General features: G+C 41.6%; 1 protein-coding gene and 1 pseudogene across 1 annotated transcript in view; both read right to left on the bottom strand.

Annotated features, from left to right (window-relative positions):
* Positions 1–14,710, bottom strand: part of WWC2 (WW and C2 domain containing 2) — a 203,050-nt gene extending 188,340 nt beyond the window's left edge. Inside the window, exon 1 of the mRNA XM_073606900.1 lies at positions 14,572–14,710. Coding sequence (XP_073463001.1) covers positions 14,572–14,695 — 124 coding nt within the window. The 5' untranslated portion in view covers positions 14,696–14,710. The remainder of the gene's footprint in view (positions 1–14,571) is intronic.
* On the bottom strand, positions 12,720–14,494 carry LOC141124093 (small ribosomal subunit protein eS19 pseudogene; annotated as a pseudogene).
* Positions 14,711–16,166: the final 1,456 nt, after the last annotated feature.

Here is a 16,166-nt window from a genome sequence, read left to right as displayed (position 1 = left end):
CATGACAAAATCATAAGCACTCAACATATTCGAAAAGAGGTTTAACCTTAAACTACGTAGAGGGTTCTTTACTGTAAGAGTGGCAAGGATGTGGAATTCCCTTCCACAGGCAGTGGTCTCAGCGGGGAGCATTGATAGCTTCAAGAAACTATATCCTTACCACCTGCTAACGTCATGTACTTGAAAAGCTCCTTTAAGTTCGGTTGGGGGGAATCCTCCATTAGATACTTAGGACTCAACCTCACATCCAAAATAGAACAATTGTACCAGGCCAACCCCCCCCCCCACACACACACACACACACACACACACACACACACACACACACACACACTTTCCGCAAACTACAGTCCGACCTTATAAATTGATCCCAACACAAGTTATCCTGGGTGGGCAGAGTAAACTCGGTGAATATGACCCTCTTGCCGAGGTTGCTCTACCTTTTCCGCTCGCTACCAATCGCGATCAAAAGAGATCATCTCAAATAATTTCAGGGCAAGATTACCAAGTTCATCTGGGATAAGAAAGGTCCTCGACTCGCACAACGGACTCTATGTAACTTAACTACACAAGGAGGTCTAGGCCTCCCAAACTTACTATGGTATTACCAAGCGGCAAGGCTGGCCCAGCTATCTACCATCTATCTCAAGGTTGAAAAACCAGACTGGGTAGCCATAGACATGCAACCCTGAACCACACGCTAGACTTTCTAATTTGGTGTCCTCCAAAAAATATTTCTTTCCCCCACTCTCTCATTCATTTAAGCTGTGGGATGGCATGAGGGGGCTTCCCTCCCTGGTCCCTGAGCTCCAACCACTAGCACATATCTTCCATAACCCTCATTTCCAACCAGGTATGAACATTACAGCATTTAAATGGTAGCTAGAGAGGGGAGTGTACCGCATAGGGCATTTCTATTCTGGAACTGGCTCCTTACCCCTGAGGCACTTTGAAGAAACACTGAATCTCCCTACTTCGGAGAGGTTCAGATTCTATCAAATCTTCCACTTCCTCAACGCCATTTGGAAAAACAATCCAAATCCTCCAAATTTTACAGAGTACAAAAGATGGTGCGGCCAAGCCATGGAACAGAGGGGAGTAATATCAGTAATTTACGCGTCACTGGCCAAAAACGCAGACAAACTACTGTATATGACAGTATGGAAAGGGACCTTCAGGAGGAACGAGACCTAGAGGACTGGCATGAGTCGCTTTCTAGATCTCTGAAAGGTATATAACAATACCTCACTCTTAGAAGCTAATATAAAACTTTTCACAAGATGATACCTAGTGCCCACCAGATTAGCTTCCATGTTTCCTGCCACCTCACCGCTATGCTTCAGAGGGTGCCACAGCTTGGGGACTATGATACATACCTGGTGGGAATGCCCAAAAATCAGAGGATATTGGAACAATATTTTCCACATATGTAAAGTCACAAAATGTCCTGTGACCCAAAACCCATCCATAGCCCTTCTGAATGGCTATGTACCAAACGTCCCCAAACTGTCACGCACATTGATCCGCTTTATCCTGACAGGGGTGAAACTTTCAATAGCCAAAGCGTGGAAACAACCAAAAGTATCAATTATTGCCACGAAAAGGAAAATATCTTGGATAATGGCTCAAGAAAGGTTAATTAGTGTACTTTTAGACACATCCAAACAGTTTGAAGCAATCTGGGAAACCTGGGCCCAAATATATGGGAATCTACTTGATACCCGGAATTGAAAAGCACTAATAGACATGATTCAACTCCTCTATGGTTGGCGACTCTTTCCTTTCTCCTCCTTCTTCTCATCTACTCTTCTAACTACTCCTTTAGTGTGCTATACACTATAATCTTGCTCCATGGATCACACCTTGAAACCTATAAGGCTAGTATGAACTGTAAACCAGGCTGGAATCAGGCCCCCATGAAAGAGCCAGAGGTTCTGCTAAACAGAGCACTCACAAGGGAACTAAATTCTAATCAAAGGTTTGACAGAAACCTCTGGTCCACAAGCTATCAAAAAAGGAGATGGATTGCCCCCACTTCTCTCGACACAGCTAGACCCCAATGAGGGTGTTGGGAGTTGAGGGTCCACATCGCTCTCCAAAGTACATACAGTGGGGCAAAAAACTATTTAGTCAGCCACCAATTGTGCAAGTTCTCCCACTTAAAAAGATGAGAGGCCTGTAATTGTCATCATAGGTATAACTCCACTATGAGAGACAAAATGTGGAAACAAATCCAGACAATCACATTGTCTGATTTTTGAAAGCATTTGCAAATTATGGTGGAAAATAAGTATCTGGTCAATATCAAAAGTTCATCTCAATACTTTGTTATATATCCTTTGTTGGTAATGACAGAGGTCAAACGTTTTCTGTAAGTCTTCACAAGGTTGTCACACACTGTTGCTGGTATGTTGGTCCATTCCTCCATGCAGATCTCCTCTAGAGCAGTGATGTTTTGGGGCTGTCGCTGGGCAACACAGACATTCAAAGGTTTTCTATGGGGTTGAGATCTGGAGACTAGCTAGGCCACTCCAGGACCTTGAAATGCTTCTTACGAAGCCACTCCTTCGTTGCCCGGGCAGTGTGTTTGGGATCATTGTCATGCTGAAAGACCCAGGCGTTTCATCTTCAATGCCCATGCTGATGGGAGGAGGTTTGCGTGCAAAATCTCACGATACATGGCCCCATTCATTCTTTCATGTACACGGATCAGTCGTCCTGTTCCCTTTGCAGAGAAACAGCCCCAAAGCATGATGTTGCCACCCCCATGCTTCACAGTAGGTATGGTGTTCTTTGCTTGCAAGTCAGCATTCTCTCTCCTCCAAACACGACGAGTTGTGTTTCTACCTAACAGTTCTACTTTGGGTTCATCTGACCATATGACATTCTCCCAATCCTCTTCTGGATCATCCAAACGCTCTCTAGCAAATCTCAGACGGGCCTGGACATGTACTGGCTTAAGCAGGGGGACACATCTGGCACTGCAGGATCTGAGTCCCTGGCGGCGTAGTGTGTTAGTGATGGTGGCCTTTGTTACATTGGTCCTAGCTCTCTGCAGGTAATTCACTAGGTCCCCCCCGTGTGGTTCTGGGATTTTTTTTCCTCACTGTTCCTGTGATCATTTTGACCCCATGGGGTGAGATCTTGCGTGGAGCCCCAGATCGCGGGAGATTAGCAGTGGTCTTGTATGTCTTCCATTTTCTAATTATTGCTTCCACAGTTGATTTCTTCACACCAAGCTGTTTGCCTATTGCAGATTCAGTCTTCCCAGCCTGGTGCAGGTCTACAATTTTGTTTCTGGTGTCCTTCGACAGCTCTTTGGTCTTCACCATAGTGGAGTTTGGAGTGTGACTCTTTTAGGTTGTGGACAGGTGTCTTTTATACTAATAACAAGTTCAAACAGGTGCCATTAATACAGGTGAGTGGAGGACGGAGGAGCCTCTTAAAGAAGAAGATACAGGTCTGTGAGAGCCAGAAATCTTGCTTGTTTATAGGTGACCAAATACTTATTTTCCACCATAATTTGCAAAATAAATTCTTTCAAAAATCAGACAACACGATTGTCTGGATTTGTTTCCACATTTTGTCTCTCATAGTTGAGGTATAAAAAAAACACAAATACTAGAGTTGCCATCAGCTCAGGTCCAAGCGCTCACAGTATAATAACTCAAGAATGGAAATAAATCCACTAAAATAAATTACAAGCTGCTGTTATAAAAAATAAAATACAGTGATACAACAAAATATATCTGTGAATTTAATGACATTGCAATTCCTTTTAGATCTTTAAACTAGTGCTGTTAATACTTGCTTCTGATAGGAGAGTATATTTTGTTGTATCACATAGTTGAGGTATACCTATGATGACAATTACAGGCCTCTCTCATCTTTTTAAAGTGGGAGAACTTGCACAATTGGTGGCTGACTAAATACTTTTTTGCCCCACTGTAGCACTCAGCCGTTTAACAACTTTACAACCGGCCCATAGCCGAATAACGGCAGCAGGGCGGTTGCTTAACTCTGGGATCACGTCATATGACATCTTCCCAGAGTTCCCCTCTCGCACGCCCCCTGGGGCACGCACCTGAACACATCACGGATCCCGGTAAATGACCGCTGATCGCGGTCGTTTACCATGTGATCGCTCCGTCTAATGACGGAGCGATCACATGTAAACAAACGGGCGTCATCTTATGACGCCAGTTCCTCTCCTCCCCTCCTGTGTACCGATCGGTACACTGTGAGCGGGGAGGGGGATGGATGGATGGCTGCAGCGCTGTGGGCTGTATGTGTAGTGCCCACAGCACTGCACAGTGACATCCAGCCATCCTCAGCCATCCCTAATGCTCTGCAATGCCCTGCAATACTCTGCAATGCCCCACAACACTGTGAAATACTCTCAATACTCTGCTATAACCCACAACACTGTGCAATACCCAGTCATACTCGGCAATACCCAGCCATACCCAGTCATACTCAGCGATACTCGGCCATACCCTGCAATACCCCGCCGTACTCTGCCGTACCCTGCCATACTCTGCCATACCCAGCCATACTCTGCCATACCCAGCCATACTCTGCCATACCCAGCCATACTCTGCCATACCCAGCCATACTCTGCCATGCCCAGCCATACTCTGCCATGCTCAGCCGTACCCTGCCATGCTCAGCCGTACCCTGCCATGCTCAGCCGTACCCTGCCATGCTCAGCCGTACTCTGCCATGCTCAGCCGTACTCAGCCTCTGTATGTGGCCAGGCTGTGGAAGTCTCACACATGTGGTATCGCCGTACTCAGGAGGAGTAGGAGAATCTATTTTGGGGTGTCATTTTTGGTATGTACATGCTATGTGTTAGAAATATTGTATAAATGGACAACTTTGTGTTAAAAAAAAAAAAATGCGTTTTAACCACTTCCCGCCCGCCGACTGTCATACGACATCCTTGACTTTGTGCGGGGATATCTGAATGATGCCCGCAGCTACAGGCATCATTCACATATCAGCTTTTTTAACTGGCGATTCCCTACACCACAAGAATGATCATAGCGGCTGTTCCACTGCTTGATCGTTCTTACGGGAGGCGAGAGGGGACGTCCCTCCCTCCCGCCACCCTCCGGTGCTTCTACCGACTCACCGCTACGATCGAAGCCAGGATCTTTTTTTTTTTATTTTTTTATTTCAGGCTTCCCAACCTAGAGGTGAAATGTGAGGTCTTATTGACCCCATATCTCACTGTAAAGAGGACCTGTCATGCCATATTCCTATTACAAGGGATGTTTACATTCCTTGTAATAGAATTAAAAGAGGTCAAAAAAATTAATTTTTTGAAAAAAAGCATCAAATTAAAATAAATAAAGTAAAATGAATAAAAAAAAAAAAAAATTAAATTTTAAAGCGCCCCTGTCCCTGTGTGCTCGCATGCAGAAGCGAACGCATACGTAAGTCCCGCCCACATATGAAGAAGGTGTTCAAACCACACATGTGAGGTATCGGTGCGATTGGTAGAGCGAGAGCAATAATTTTGGCCCTAGACCTCCTCTGTAACTCAAAACATGTAACCAGTAAAAATTTTTAAAGCCTCGCCTATGGGGATTTTTGAGTAGCGAAGTTTGACGCCATTCCACAAGCGCGTGCAATTTTGAAAGGTGACATGTTGGGTATCTATTTACTCGGCGTAACTTCATCTTTCATATTATGCAAAAACATTGGGCTAACTTTTTAAACGTTTTTTTTTTTTTAAAAGCACAAAAAATTGCTGCGCAAATACCGTGCGAGATAAAACTTTGCAATGACCACCATTGTATTCTCTAGGGTCTTTGCTAAAAAAACATATATAATGTTTTGGGGTCTATGTAATTTTCTAGCTAATAAATGATGATTTTTACATGTAGGAGAGAAATGTCAGAATTGGCCTGGGTGCTCCAGAACGCCTGAAGATGCTCCGTGCATGTTGGGCCTCTGTATGTGGCCACACTGTGTAAAAGTCTCACATATGTGGTATCACCGTACTCGGGAGTAATAGCAGAATGTGTTTTGGGGTGTAATTTGTGGTATGCATATGCGGTGTGTGAGAAATAACCTGCTAATATGACAATTTTGCGAAGAAAAAAAAAAAGTAAAAAACAAAAACAACTTGATTTTGCAAAGAATTGTGGGAAAAAATGACAACTTCAAAAAACTCACCATGCATCTTTCTAAATACCTTGGGATGTCTTCTTTCCAAAAAGGGGTCATTTGGGGGGTATTTGTACTTTTCTGGCATGTTAGGGTCTCAAGAAATTAGATAGGCCGTCAGTAATTCAGGTGTGATCAATTTTCAGAGATTGGCACCATAGCTTTTGGACTCTAACTTTCACAAAGACCAAATAATATCCACCGATTTGGGTTATTTTTACCAAAGATATGTAGCGGTATAAATTTTGGCCAAAATATATGAAGAAAAATTACTAATTTGCAAAATTTTATAACTGAAACTAAGAAAAATGCATTTTTTTTTACAGATTTTTCGGTCTTTTTTCTTTTATAGCACGAAAAAAAACCCAGAGGTGATTAAATACCACCAAAAGAAAGCTCTATTTGTGTGAAAAAAAGGACAAAAATTTCATATAGATACAGTGTTGCATGACTGAGTAATTGTCATTCAAAATGTGAGAGCACCAAAAGCTGAAAATTGGTCTGGTTAGGAAGGGGGTTTAAGTGCCCAGTGGTCAAGTGGTCAATGTGAGAGTTAAATGTATTATTAATATAATTCCAACATAGTGATTCATAAGTTGATATTCATGTTATACTGTATTTTTCTATATGAACATAAAATACTTTGACATAAATGCTTAATTTATTGTTGTCTAAAAAGGGAATGTTCTTTATATATATTTTTTTAGGCAATTAAATATAATATATTGCACATAAATAATTTTCTTTATTTTCCTCAGTAGGTGGAGCTTTAGGTTCCTTTGACATGTTTTCCACGCTATTTGCATCTGCATTGCTGTTTATAGAGCCAAGTAGCTAACGTTTCAATGGGTGACCATCAGCTGTGTACATTGGCTCGCTGAGTGGCCGAGCCAGCTTCCGGTCCAGGCATCTTGGAAGGATCCCGACGGGATCTTTTCAGAACCTGGACCATCTCTGTGACTTCAGTCGACAGAACTGCACTCCTGTGATCCATAGGAGAAGTACAACCAGAAGTACTTTGACTTTAACTTCTCCTTCAAAGAGGAAGTAAACCCTGGCCATTTTTTTTTTTTTTTTTGATCAGCTAGGGGCCTGCAAGGTGGATGGAGGAATCCTTCCCAATGTGCCATTGTATTCTGAATGCAGTACTCCTCTGTTCGAATACACTGATCACCGACTGAAGCTTATTGGCTGCAGCCAATGAACAAGAGAAATTTTCCAACAAGCCTGTTCAGCAGAAGTCGATTGCGAATAGCCACACATGGATAAAAAGTCCACCGGTCTCTGTTGAACCTTGTTTGGAAATACATTTTTCGATTAGTAGCTGCAGCCACTGATTAGTGTATTCTGGCAGCAGAGTACGGCTGTCAAAATACAATGGCTTGTGTGGCCGTGGGGGTTCCTTGCTGTGTGGATGGGGGCATCCATTTGTTTTTTTTTTTCTTTTCTCAAAAAAAAAAAAAAAAAAGCAAACATTAATCTTATGGCCAGTTTTACTTTCGTCAGTTCTCCCATGAGAAGTGGTATCTTTAACCACTTGCTGTACAATCAAATACATGTAACGTGGTTGTGTTCAAGTATTTATACCAGGGCTATGACTGCAGCTGTATCCTATAACCCCAGTATTTTTTTTTTCAGCCGGCAATGCTCTTTTATCTAAAAGCAATCCTAGAAGCTGATTAGTCCCCCTTCCTGTCGCTGCCCAGCGCCTCTCCTGTGCAATGGGGGAGCCTGGTATTTGATCAAGTGCCGCTGGGTTATCATAGAGCTGGCCGAGAACCAGAAGGTCCTCGGCCATCTCTATGGTCTAGGAGGCCAGAAGCGACGCCATGACTTTACTTTTGTTTAGGGCAAATGTAAACACTGTCTTTTTTGGAAAGCATGATCTCATGCTTCTTTTTTGATCTCATGCTTTCCAGGGTGAAGGAAAGATCTGGGGTCTTATAAACCCCCAGATGGCTCCATAAAGAGGACCTGTCATGCCTTATTTATTTCACAAGGGATGTTTACATTTTCTGCGATAGGAATAAAAGTGAGGACACATGAGGTATTGACGCAAACGTTATAGCGAGAGCTATAATTCTAATGCTAGATCTCCTCTGTAACTCTAAACTGGTAACCTGTGGAGTTTTTAAAGTGGTTGTAAACCCGTACAACACACGTTTTGCTACAGGTAAGCCTATAATAAGGCTTACCTGTAGCTACCCTGGATATCTCCTAAACCTAAACGGTTTAGGAGATATACCCTGTATTTGCATGTGCACGTGCCGTTGCTTCAGTGAGTGTGCCGTTACTGGCGGTTCCCGCAGTTCCCGAAGTAACTCCGGGAGCGATGTTGGCCGCCGGAGCGGTGTACGAGGACAGCTGCAGGGGATTTGATCTCAGGTAAGTAATTCATAATGAGCTAGTATGCTATGCATACTAGCTCATTATGGCTTTGTCTTGCAGGTTTTTTTTTTTTTCCTAGGGTTTACAACCACTTTAAGTATTGTAGTTTGTCGCCATTCCACGAGTGTGCACATTTTTAAAAAAATGACATGTTGGGTATCTATATACTCGGCGTAACATTAGTATATTTTACAAAAAAATGGGTTATATATATATTTTTTTTTTTTTTTTGTATTAAAACTCATTAAAGTGTTTTTTTTTCCAAAAAAAAAAATTGCATTTAAAAAACCACCGCGCAAATACCCCGTGACATAAAAAATTGCAACAACCACCATTTCATTCACTAGTGCCTCTGCTAAAAAAAAAATATATATAATATATTTATTTATATTTATATGAAGAAAAAAGTCAGGACATGTACTCCAACGCAATCCTCTTTAATGGTCACCTTTGAGTAGTATATTGCATTGGATATATATACTACTCAAAGGTGACCATTATATACATCCCGTTAGTGGAGAAAAGGTAGTAATTAATGGTTTCCACACATGCCAATCCTCGTATGTGGTATATATCCTTGTATGCCCATTTAGTTTGATATATGTCGGCAAGACCACTCAGAAGATCAAAGATAGAATAGCCCAACATCGCAGCACGATAAGACATAAACAGCCCAGTTTACCAGTATCGAGACACTTACTGGAAAAGGGACATAAAGAATCTGATTTACGTTTTATGATACTGGAAGAAGTGTCCAGGGATAAGAGAGGGGGTGACAGGATACTAAAACTTAAGAAAAGGGAGGTATGGTGGATTAACAAGTTACAGTCTCTTCATCCCAATGGAATGAATAGAGACTATGGATTGTATCTATTTCTGTAAACATGGGTTGGATCACATATTATGTTTTTCCTCTCCAGATCCAATGGAAATGGGGAATTTTATTGAAGATGATCATTTGAAACAATGTTTAGATGTAGCGATATTGATAATTATTAACATTTAATTGCTTACATTGATTATTCTTAGACAGAGGAGTGGGATGTCATTTTCATATACCATATATGTAATGGTTAGGTTTACATGGGGTTTATTCATTGGTGTTTTTGTATGGGTTTATGTATATTTGTCTTCCTTTTTGTAATTATGTTCACGCCTAGTCTGTGATTAATGTAGGACTGAATTGATTAGATAATTGGGTTCTACACCTGTGGGGCACACCTTGTGTTTAGGATAAAGGTACGATTTTTGTGGCAGTACGATACCCACAGCCAGATAAGCCTGATTAAGAGCAGTGATGCTCGCAACTGTACAGTGGCTTGCATATTTGTACATTTTTTAAACTTGAACAAGTAAAAAGGATTGCATTGGAGTACCAACTTTTTTCTTCAACTTAATAATCGGTGGAGGATTGGGAGTCCACCCTGACGGTACTTCTACAACAGAAAAAAGAAAGAAAGGAAAGTAACCCACCCATTATTTGCTATATATACACGTTTGGGGGTGCTAAGTAATTTTCTAGCAAAAAAATGCTGATTTTTACTTGTAAACAAAAGCGTCAGAATAGGCCTGATCTTAAAGCGGGATTCCGGCCGTAAAAAAAAAAAAAAAAAAAAAAAATTAAAAGTCAGCAGCTACAAACACTGTCGCTGCTGACTTTAAATAAGTACTTACCTGTCCTGGGTGCCCGCGATGTCAGCGGCCCGAGGCCGACCCGTCCCTCGGCTCTCGGGTCCCGGCACCGCCATCCTAGGTAAGGGAAACAGGAAGTGGAGCCTTGCGGCTTCACTGCCAGTTTCCTACTGCGTACGCGCGAGTGGCGCGGTGCTCTGCGAATGGCCCCGTGGTGTTCTGGGAACACACACAGTTCCCAGAAGACAACGGGGCAGCTCACCGAAGAGCAGAACACGCCGCGGAAAAGGAAGAGGCAGATTAGGAAGACTGCCTAGCAACAAGGTTTTAGGTAAGTTTACATTTTTTTTTTTTTTTTTCCAAATGTTTTTTTTTAATTTTTTTTTTAGGATTTTTGGTGAATTTTTTTTTCAGGGTGGCCCTCCACTTTAAAGGAGAAGTCCAGCCTGAGCTTGTTTGTCTGGGCTTCTCCTATGGGTCACTGGAGTGCAATTCGTTTTGCACTCCTGTGACCCGTTTTCAGCGGAGAGCGGTGTGAAGTACGTTCTCTGCTGACGTCACTGGAATCAGTCCAGGCAGCGTGTCATCCTGACTTAGGAAGTCTGGTTCCCCCAGGTGCCTGGACTGATGGCAGTCTCAGCCTCTCAGCGAGCAACTGAGATGGCCGCTCCCCGCCCCTCCATAGGTCAGTGCTCCAGTGAGCGCAGAGGAGCAGAGCAGAAGAGCTGCTGATTGATAGGCAGCAGCTCTCCGCTCAGGTAGGTGAGAGAACCAAGCCATCGGTGATGTTATAAAGACCCAGCCCCCCACTTTAATTATGAACATTACGTATCCAATAGGAAATACAGCACAGATTTTTATTTTTACATATAATATTGTAATGCACTTGCTCCTGTTTCAGCAAATCACTTCACTAGGCCTTATGGGAAAAGCTTGTGTCCAAGCTCCCTGATAGGGTCATTATATCCAAAGTCTAATTAGCAAAGGCACAACCATGATGATACTGTAATGCAGCATATGTACACACATGCTAGAAAGGAAGATTAGCCTGACCAGCTGTTTCATAGCCCTTTGTTGCAACTACTAATAAGTAACTAATTTGATCTATTTTACAAATACAATACAGTTCTGCAGTTAATTAACCGTCTAAGTTGTTTGCTTTGCATATTCAATTTATAATGTGGCAGTACAGTGACAAAGGGGAATTTGTTTTAGAATTGTTGGGAACATTTACATCATTCCAGCCCCTCTGTGCTGTTTGCACAATAGACTGATTAAGTAGAGCTGTGAAGTAAAGTGGTTAATATTCTGAGATGTCTGACATGGAGAGCGGATAATAAGAGAGGATGATACAACGCAAGCTGCCTCTCTAAGCTCCAGCATCTGTCATACAGATACTTGAGGTCACTCTGTAATCTCTCCAATTAGACCAGTTTATAACACAGTAAAAAAAAAGGTAATATATTTAAAGAAAAAAATGACCGACAAAAGTAACATGGTAGTATCACTGCTATTACCTTATATTATTACCCCAAACAACAAATCCATCAATTATCAAATACATTTTAAAGTCCCTCTTCCTATCTATATCTCCTCACTATAACACTGTAATTAACCTCTCCAATGTGCACTATCTAACTAGTAAAACTGGATAAGAATTGTGTGTGCGTTACACCACTTACTATGAATACATATCTCTGACATTGCACAGTTTCCAACACTGTAAAACAAATGCACTGTGCAAATAAATACCAGGATTTTTTTTATTTATTTACATAATCTTTTATGTTCACATAAGCTTTTACATCTCCTTTGGACTGCAGGCTTTTGAGGACTTTCCAACTTTTCATTTCAAGTGGACCTTATCTCAAAGAAGTGGATTTTCTATGTTATAACTCTAATATTAATAAGCAAAGCCCTCCCTCTACACAGATATCTGCCTCCACACAGAAACAAAATACAGAGTAAAGCCCCATACACACTATTAGATTTTCGTCTTCAGATTTACCAAAACCATGTAGTGCAAGGGCCTGCTTGATTGCATACAAATTGAAACTCTTTAAGGTTTGACCTCATATTATATGGTTTTGGTAAATCTGAAGACAAAAATCTGCAGAAAATCTGATAGTGTGTAAAGGGCTTAAAGCGGAGTTCCACCCAAATTTTGAACATTATCTGTATGTATTCTCTTCCTTGCCTAGATGCTGACATGCCATTTAAAAAAATTTAAATCGCCGTAATTACCTTTTATTTTTCTATTCTTCTTTGCACTTCCTGGTTCTCCTCCCGTGGGAGTAGGCGTGTTTCTAGCCTCTCCCAGACTCCTGGGAGCTAGTCTCAGGCTTCCCAGGATGCCACTGAGCATGTGCGGGAACGAGCGGTGAATGCTGGGAGCACAGCATTCACCACATCCAGGAAATAAATGCTTGTGGGCTTCAAATGCCCACAATGAAGATGGAAACCGCCTGCAGTAAATAATAGAAGTTATTCTTTACGACAAAATCGGACACAGGCGGACATATTACACACAATATGTGAGTATGTAATGCTGAGAAGAAAAGTTTGTGAATGAACTCAAAAAAAACAAAAAAACGATAGATAGGTGGATCATCGGCAAAGAGGCCACAGCCAATACCGGTGACTAGTCCCTCCACTTGCCTTTTTATGACTCAGCTTCCAGAGTTCAGGTCCTCTTAAAACATATAGAAAAGTTGTGGGAGAATATGAATTATTAAAAAAACTCCAGTCAGAATATTTTGCAAATTGTGTGATATTGGGGAGATTTCCCTTAGCTAACTCTCCCGTCAACATAACAGGAAGTAAGGGGAAATCTCTTTAAAGGGAGAAATCCCCTATTTGACAGATATCCGTAAGAAAGGGTTCTTGTTGGAAGATTTCCTTTCTATTCCTGTTCTGGTGACAAATGAAAAAAACATTTCCCTTGTTTTTACTATCAGTGTCAGTGGTCACCAAGACAAATAAGAGAGAGTGAAGCCTCCTAACAAGGACACACAAGAAAAATAAAAACCTTAATGGAGTTCTAACCCTTTCCTACTCTACAAAACTAAAATAAAAAGTAATGACTTTAGATACAGTATCATGCAAATCCTTAAAGCGGTAGTAAACTCCGCAATTTGATTTTTACCTACCCTAAGCTAACAGTTTTTTTTTTTTAACCAGAATATTTATTTTGTTCACAAATGTGTTTAATGTATCTTGCTGGCTGCTGCAACCTGTCCAGCAATTCTGTTGAGGTTTCTCTGTCCTTGTGGAGTCAGTCTGTGACCTCCACTGGGGTCTTTCTCCACCATTTTTAATCCCTTCAGAGCCTGCAAAACACTTTCCTGGCCAAGCTTCTTGCTCTATGGCTAAAAGTGGCTTGGCATGACGCCACTGCGCTGGCGCTCACCATAGATTTTTGTCATGGAACCAGCTCTGACCCCACCACAGGGGTACAAGTGATGAACTGTGAAAGCAGCACGGGTTTAGAACCAGTTCTCATTATAAGATGCCAGTTCCTTGTGTTTGGCAAGTTTGACTATGTCTACCCATTCTGGTTCTTTTAGTTCCCCAGACTTCTTGAGGAAAGCAGACAGGACCCTGACAAACTCCTGCTGGTTTCCCGTTACTCTGTGAATCTTCTCTCTGTGGAGCCGAGAAGGGAAAAAGACAGGTAAGCTTATAATAAAGCTTACCTGTAGGTAAAATAAATATCTCCTAAACGTGCACCGTTTTGTAGATATTCTAGCAAGCAGCAGGCGGTGATATCATCAATGCATGCACTCTGTAGGAACGGCATAACTGTGCTCAGGAGTGACGTAATCACGGCTCTGCCATTCAAGCAGCCGTAGTCTGGGAACCTGGAAGAAAGACCGGGTGAAGATGGAAGCCTCTGCAGCGATGACAGAACACCGCTGGAGGGCTTCGTTTCAAGGTATTTCATAATGTGCTAGTATGCAATGCATACTAGCACATTATGATATTGCCTTGCAGGAGGAAACATTTTTTCCCCCAAGAGTTTACTACCATTTCAAATATTCATTTTTTGAAATTGCAAAGCACTGGGAAGTTATTAATAACAATACTTTTTTTTGCCCCCCTTCCCCCCCCCCCTCAAATAAAAAAAAAAAAAAAAAGACCAAATGCACAAGGCCCGGACCTATGGGTCCTTCGCACCATCTATACCATGTACCTAGAAGTCTGACCTCTCTGAAGCACATGTAGTCTCTGACACAGGACAGATAATGAAAGTGAAAAACATCTTTTCCCCACATGGCTGCTGGTCGTCTAAAAACCACATAGCATACGGTTACACCCCTGGGGAACTATATATATGTATACACAAATCAATGCATAGGACCTACAGGAACCACTTACGATTAATATGATTAATAAAGTAGACTCCAATTTGTTGATCATAGGAAGTTTCCCATCCCCAAGGCAGCTCATTCCCAACGCAGTCAGCAAACGATAAAGGTTTTGTTAACCTGCAACAAAGCATAGCGCAAAATCTTCAGTACAGTGATGTCACAAAGATTTACTCAGCATGAAACGCGTTGGTATGTACAATGAATGAGAAAAGTACATTGATGAATGGAACATAAAAGCATATGTATCATTATGTGAGCACTGAAAGCCACTATTTGAATCAATACTGGCGATAAATCTAAATACCTGGATGTTTGCTTTCCACTCCTAGACCTCCTTCTCAACCTGTCACCGCCACATTTACTTCCAGCATATGAAAAACTTCTTTGTTTGCCTGTATTCTACTTTTATGACCCATTATAATGCTGTACACTGGATTATATGCATTTCTTTTATAGTTTTAGCCTAATGATTTTCTTTTCTCATTTTATTGTAGACCTATAACTGGCACATAAAGTATTAAGAAAAGGAATAAATTATACATAAATTATTTACAGAACACCAACATGTACATAAAATCAAGCAGATGTAATTTGCTCAATAAATCTTTATGAAGAATTGCGACTGTCAGGTGGGGAACTCAGGCTTGTTCTTTTTGCAATTCTTTTTGCAGAGGAGTGCTTGGAATACAGAAAGCTTTGTGATGGAACACCTGTCAGAGCTGTCTAGAATCACAGAAATAATGAGTTCACAAGGAATGCTAAATGTTAATAACATACTGAGAAATTGTTTTCAGCAAAGACCTGACAGGATGTTGCTTGAGATACTGACCTAACTTGGCTTTCTACGGGGGAACTCTGGCCCTTGGAAAGCACTACCACAACAGTGGCAGCATGGGGGGTTGGACACTTTGAACAATTCCACAATTTTATTATTACACTCTAGCACATCTTTATCATGTCTTTGTTATACTATCATAGTTCTTTAGTGCCAACATGATATCGTTAATATGTTTGGGGGGAGGGGGAAAAAAAAAAAAAGACACATCCATCAAATCCAAACTCCTACAAGCTCTTGAGTAATAGGATATTCTAGAAGGATTAGACAACAACCAAATTTAGCCTCAGAGAAATGGGATTAATATATTTCCCCCTATGCTTTAGTAATAAAAAAGGTCATTGGCACTAGTTGAAATAAAGACAATAAGTCTGGAAACTCCATTACCGAGTTTGCCATTTATAGCGTATGCCATAGGGCCTTATGCAGCGTAACTACTTGTAAAGCTGTGATCGCGTAGGAACTTAGGAGCGAGTGCCACTCGAAGCTGGAGGATGACAAGTCTCCCTGCCGGTGTCCAGAATGTGGGAGCAGGCATGGCATCAGCACACTAATTTGGGAGTTTAGACATACATAAAATGAATACGTCGCTCAAACCGACCGGTGCTTCAGACGTTGGTCAACTGTGACCAAGCCCCCAGTGGGCGGGGCCAAACACATCAGAGGGCATGGCCGAAGCAGCATTGGCTGAGGCCATACACAGCCATCTTTACATCTGATGTACTGGGTCGGTTTGAGCGGGGTCTTCATTTAATACTTGTAAAAGG

Source organism: Aquarana catesbeiana, linkage group LG01 (assembly GCF_042186555.1).
Source record: "Aquarana catesbeiana isolate 2022-GZ linkage group LG01, ASM4218655v1, whole genome shotgun sequence".
In the NCBI taxonomy this organism is placed as follows: Eukaryota; Metazoa; Chordata; class Amphibia; order Anura; family Ranidae; genus Aquarana; species Aquarana catesbeiana.
This window is presented reverse-complemented; position numbering and strand designations above follow the sequence as displayed.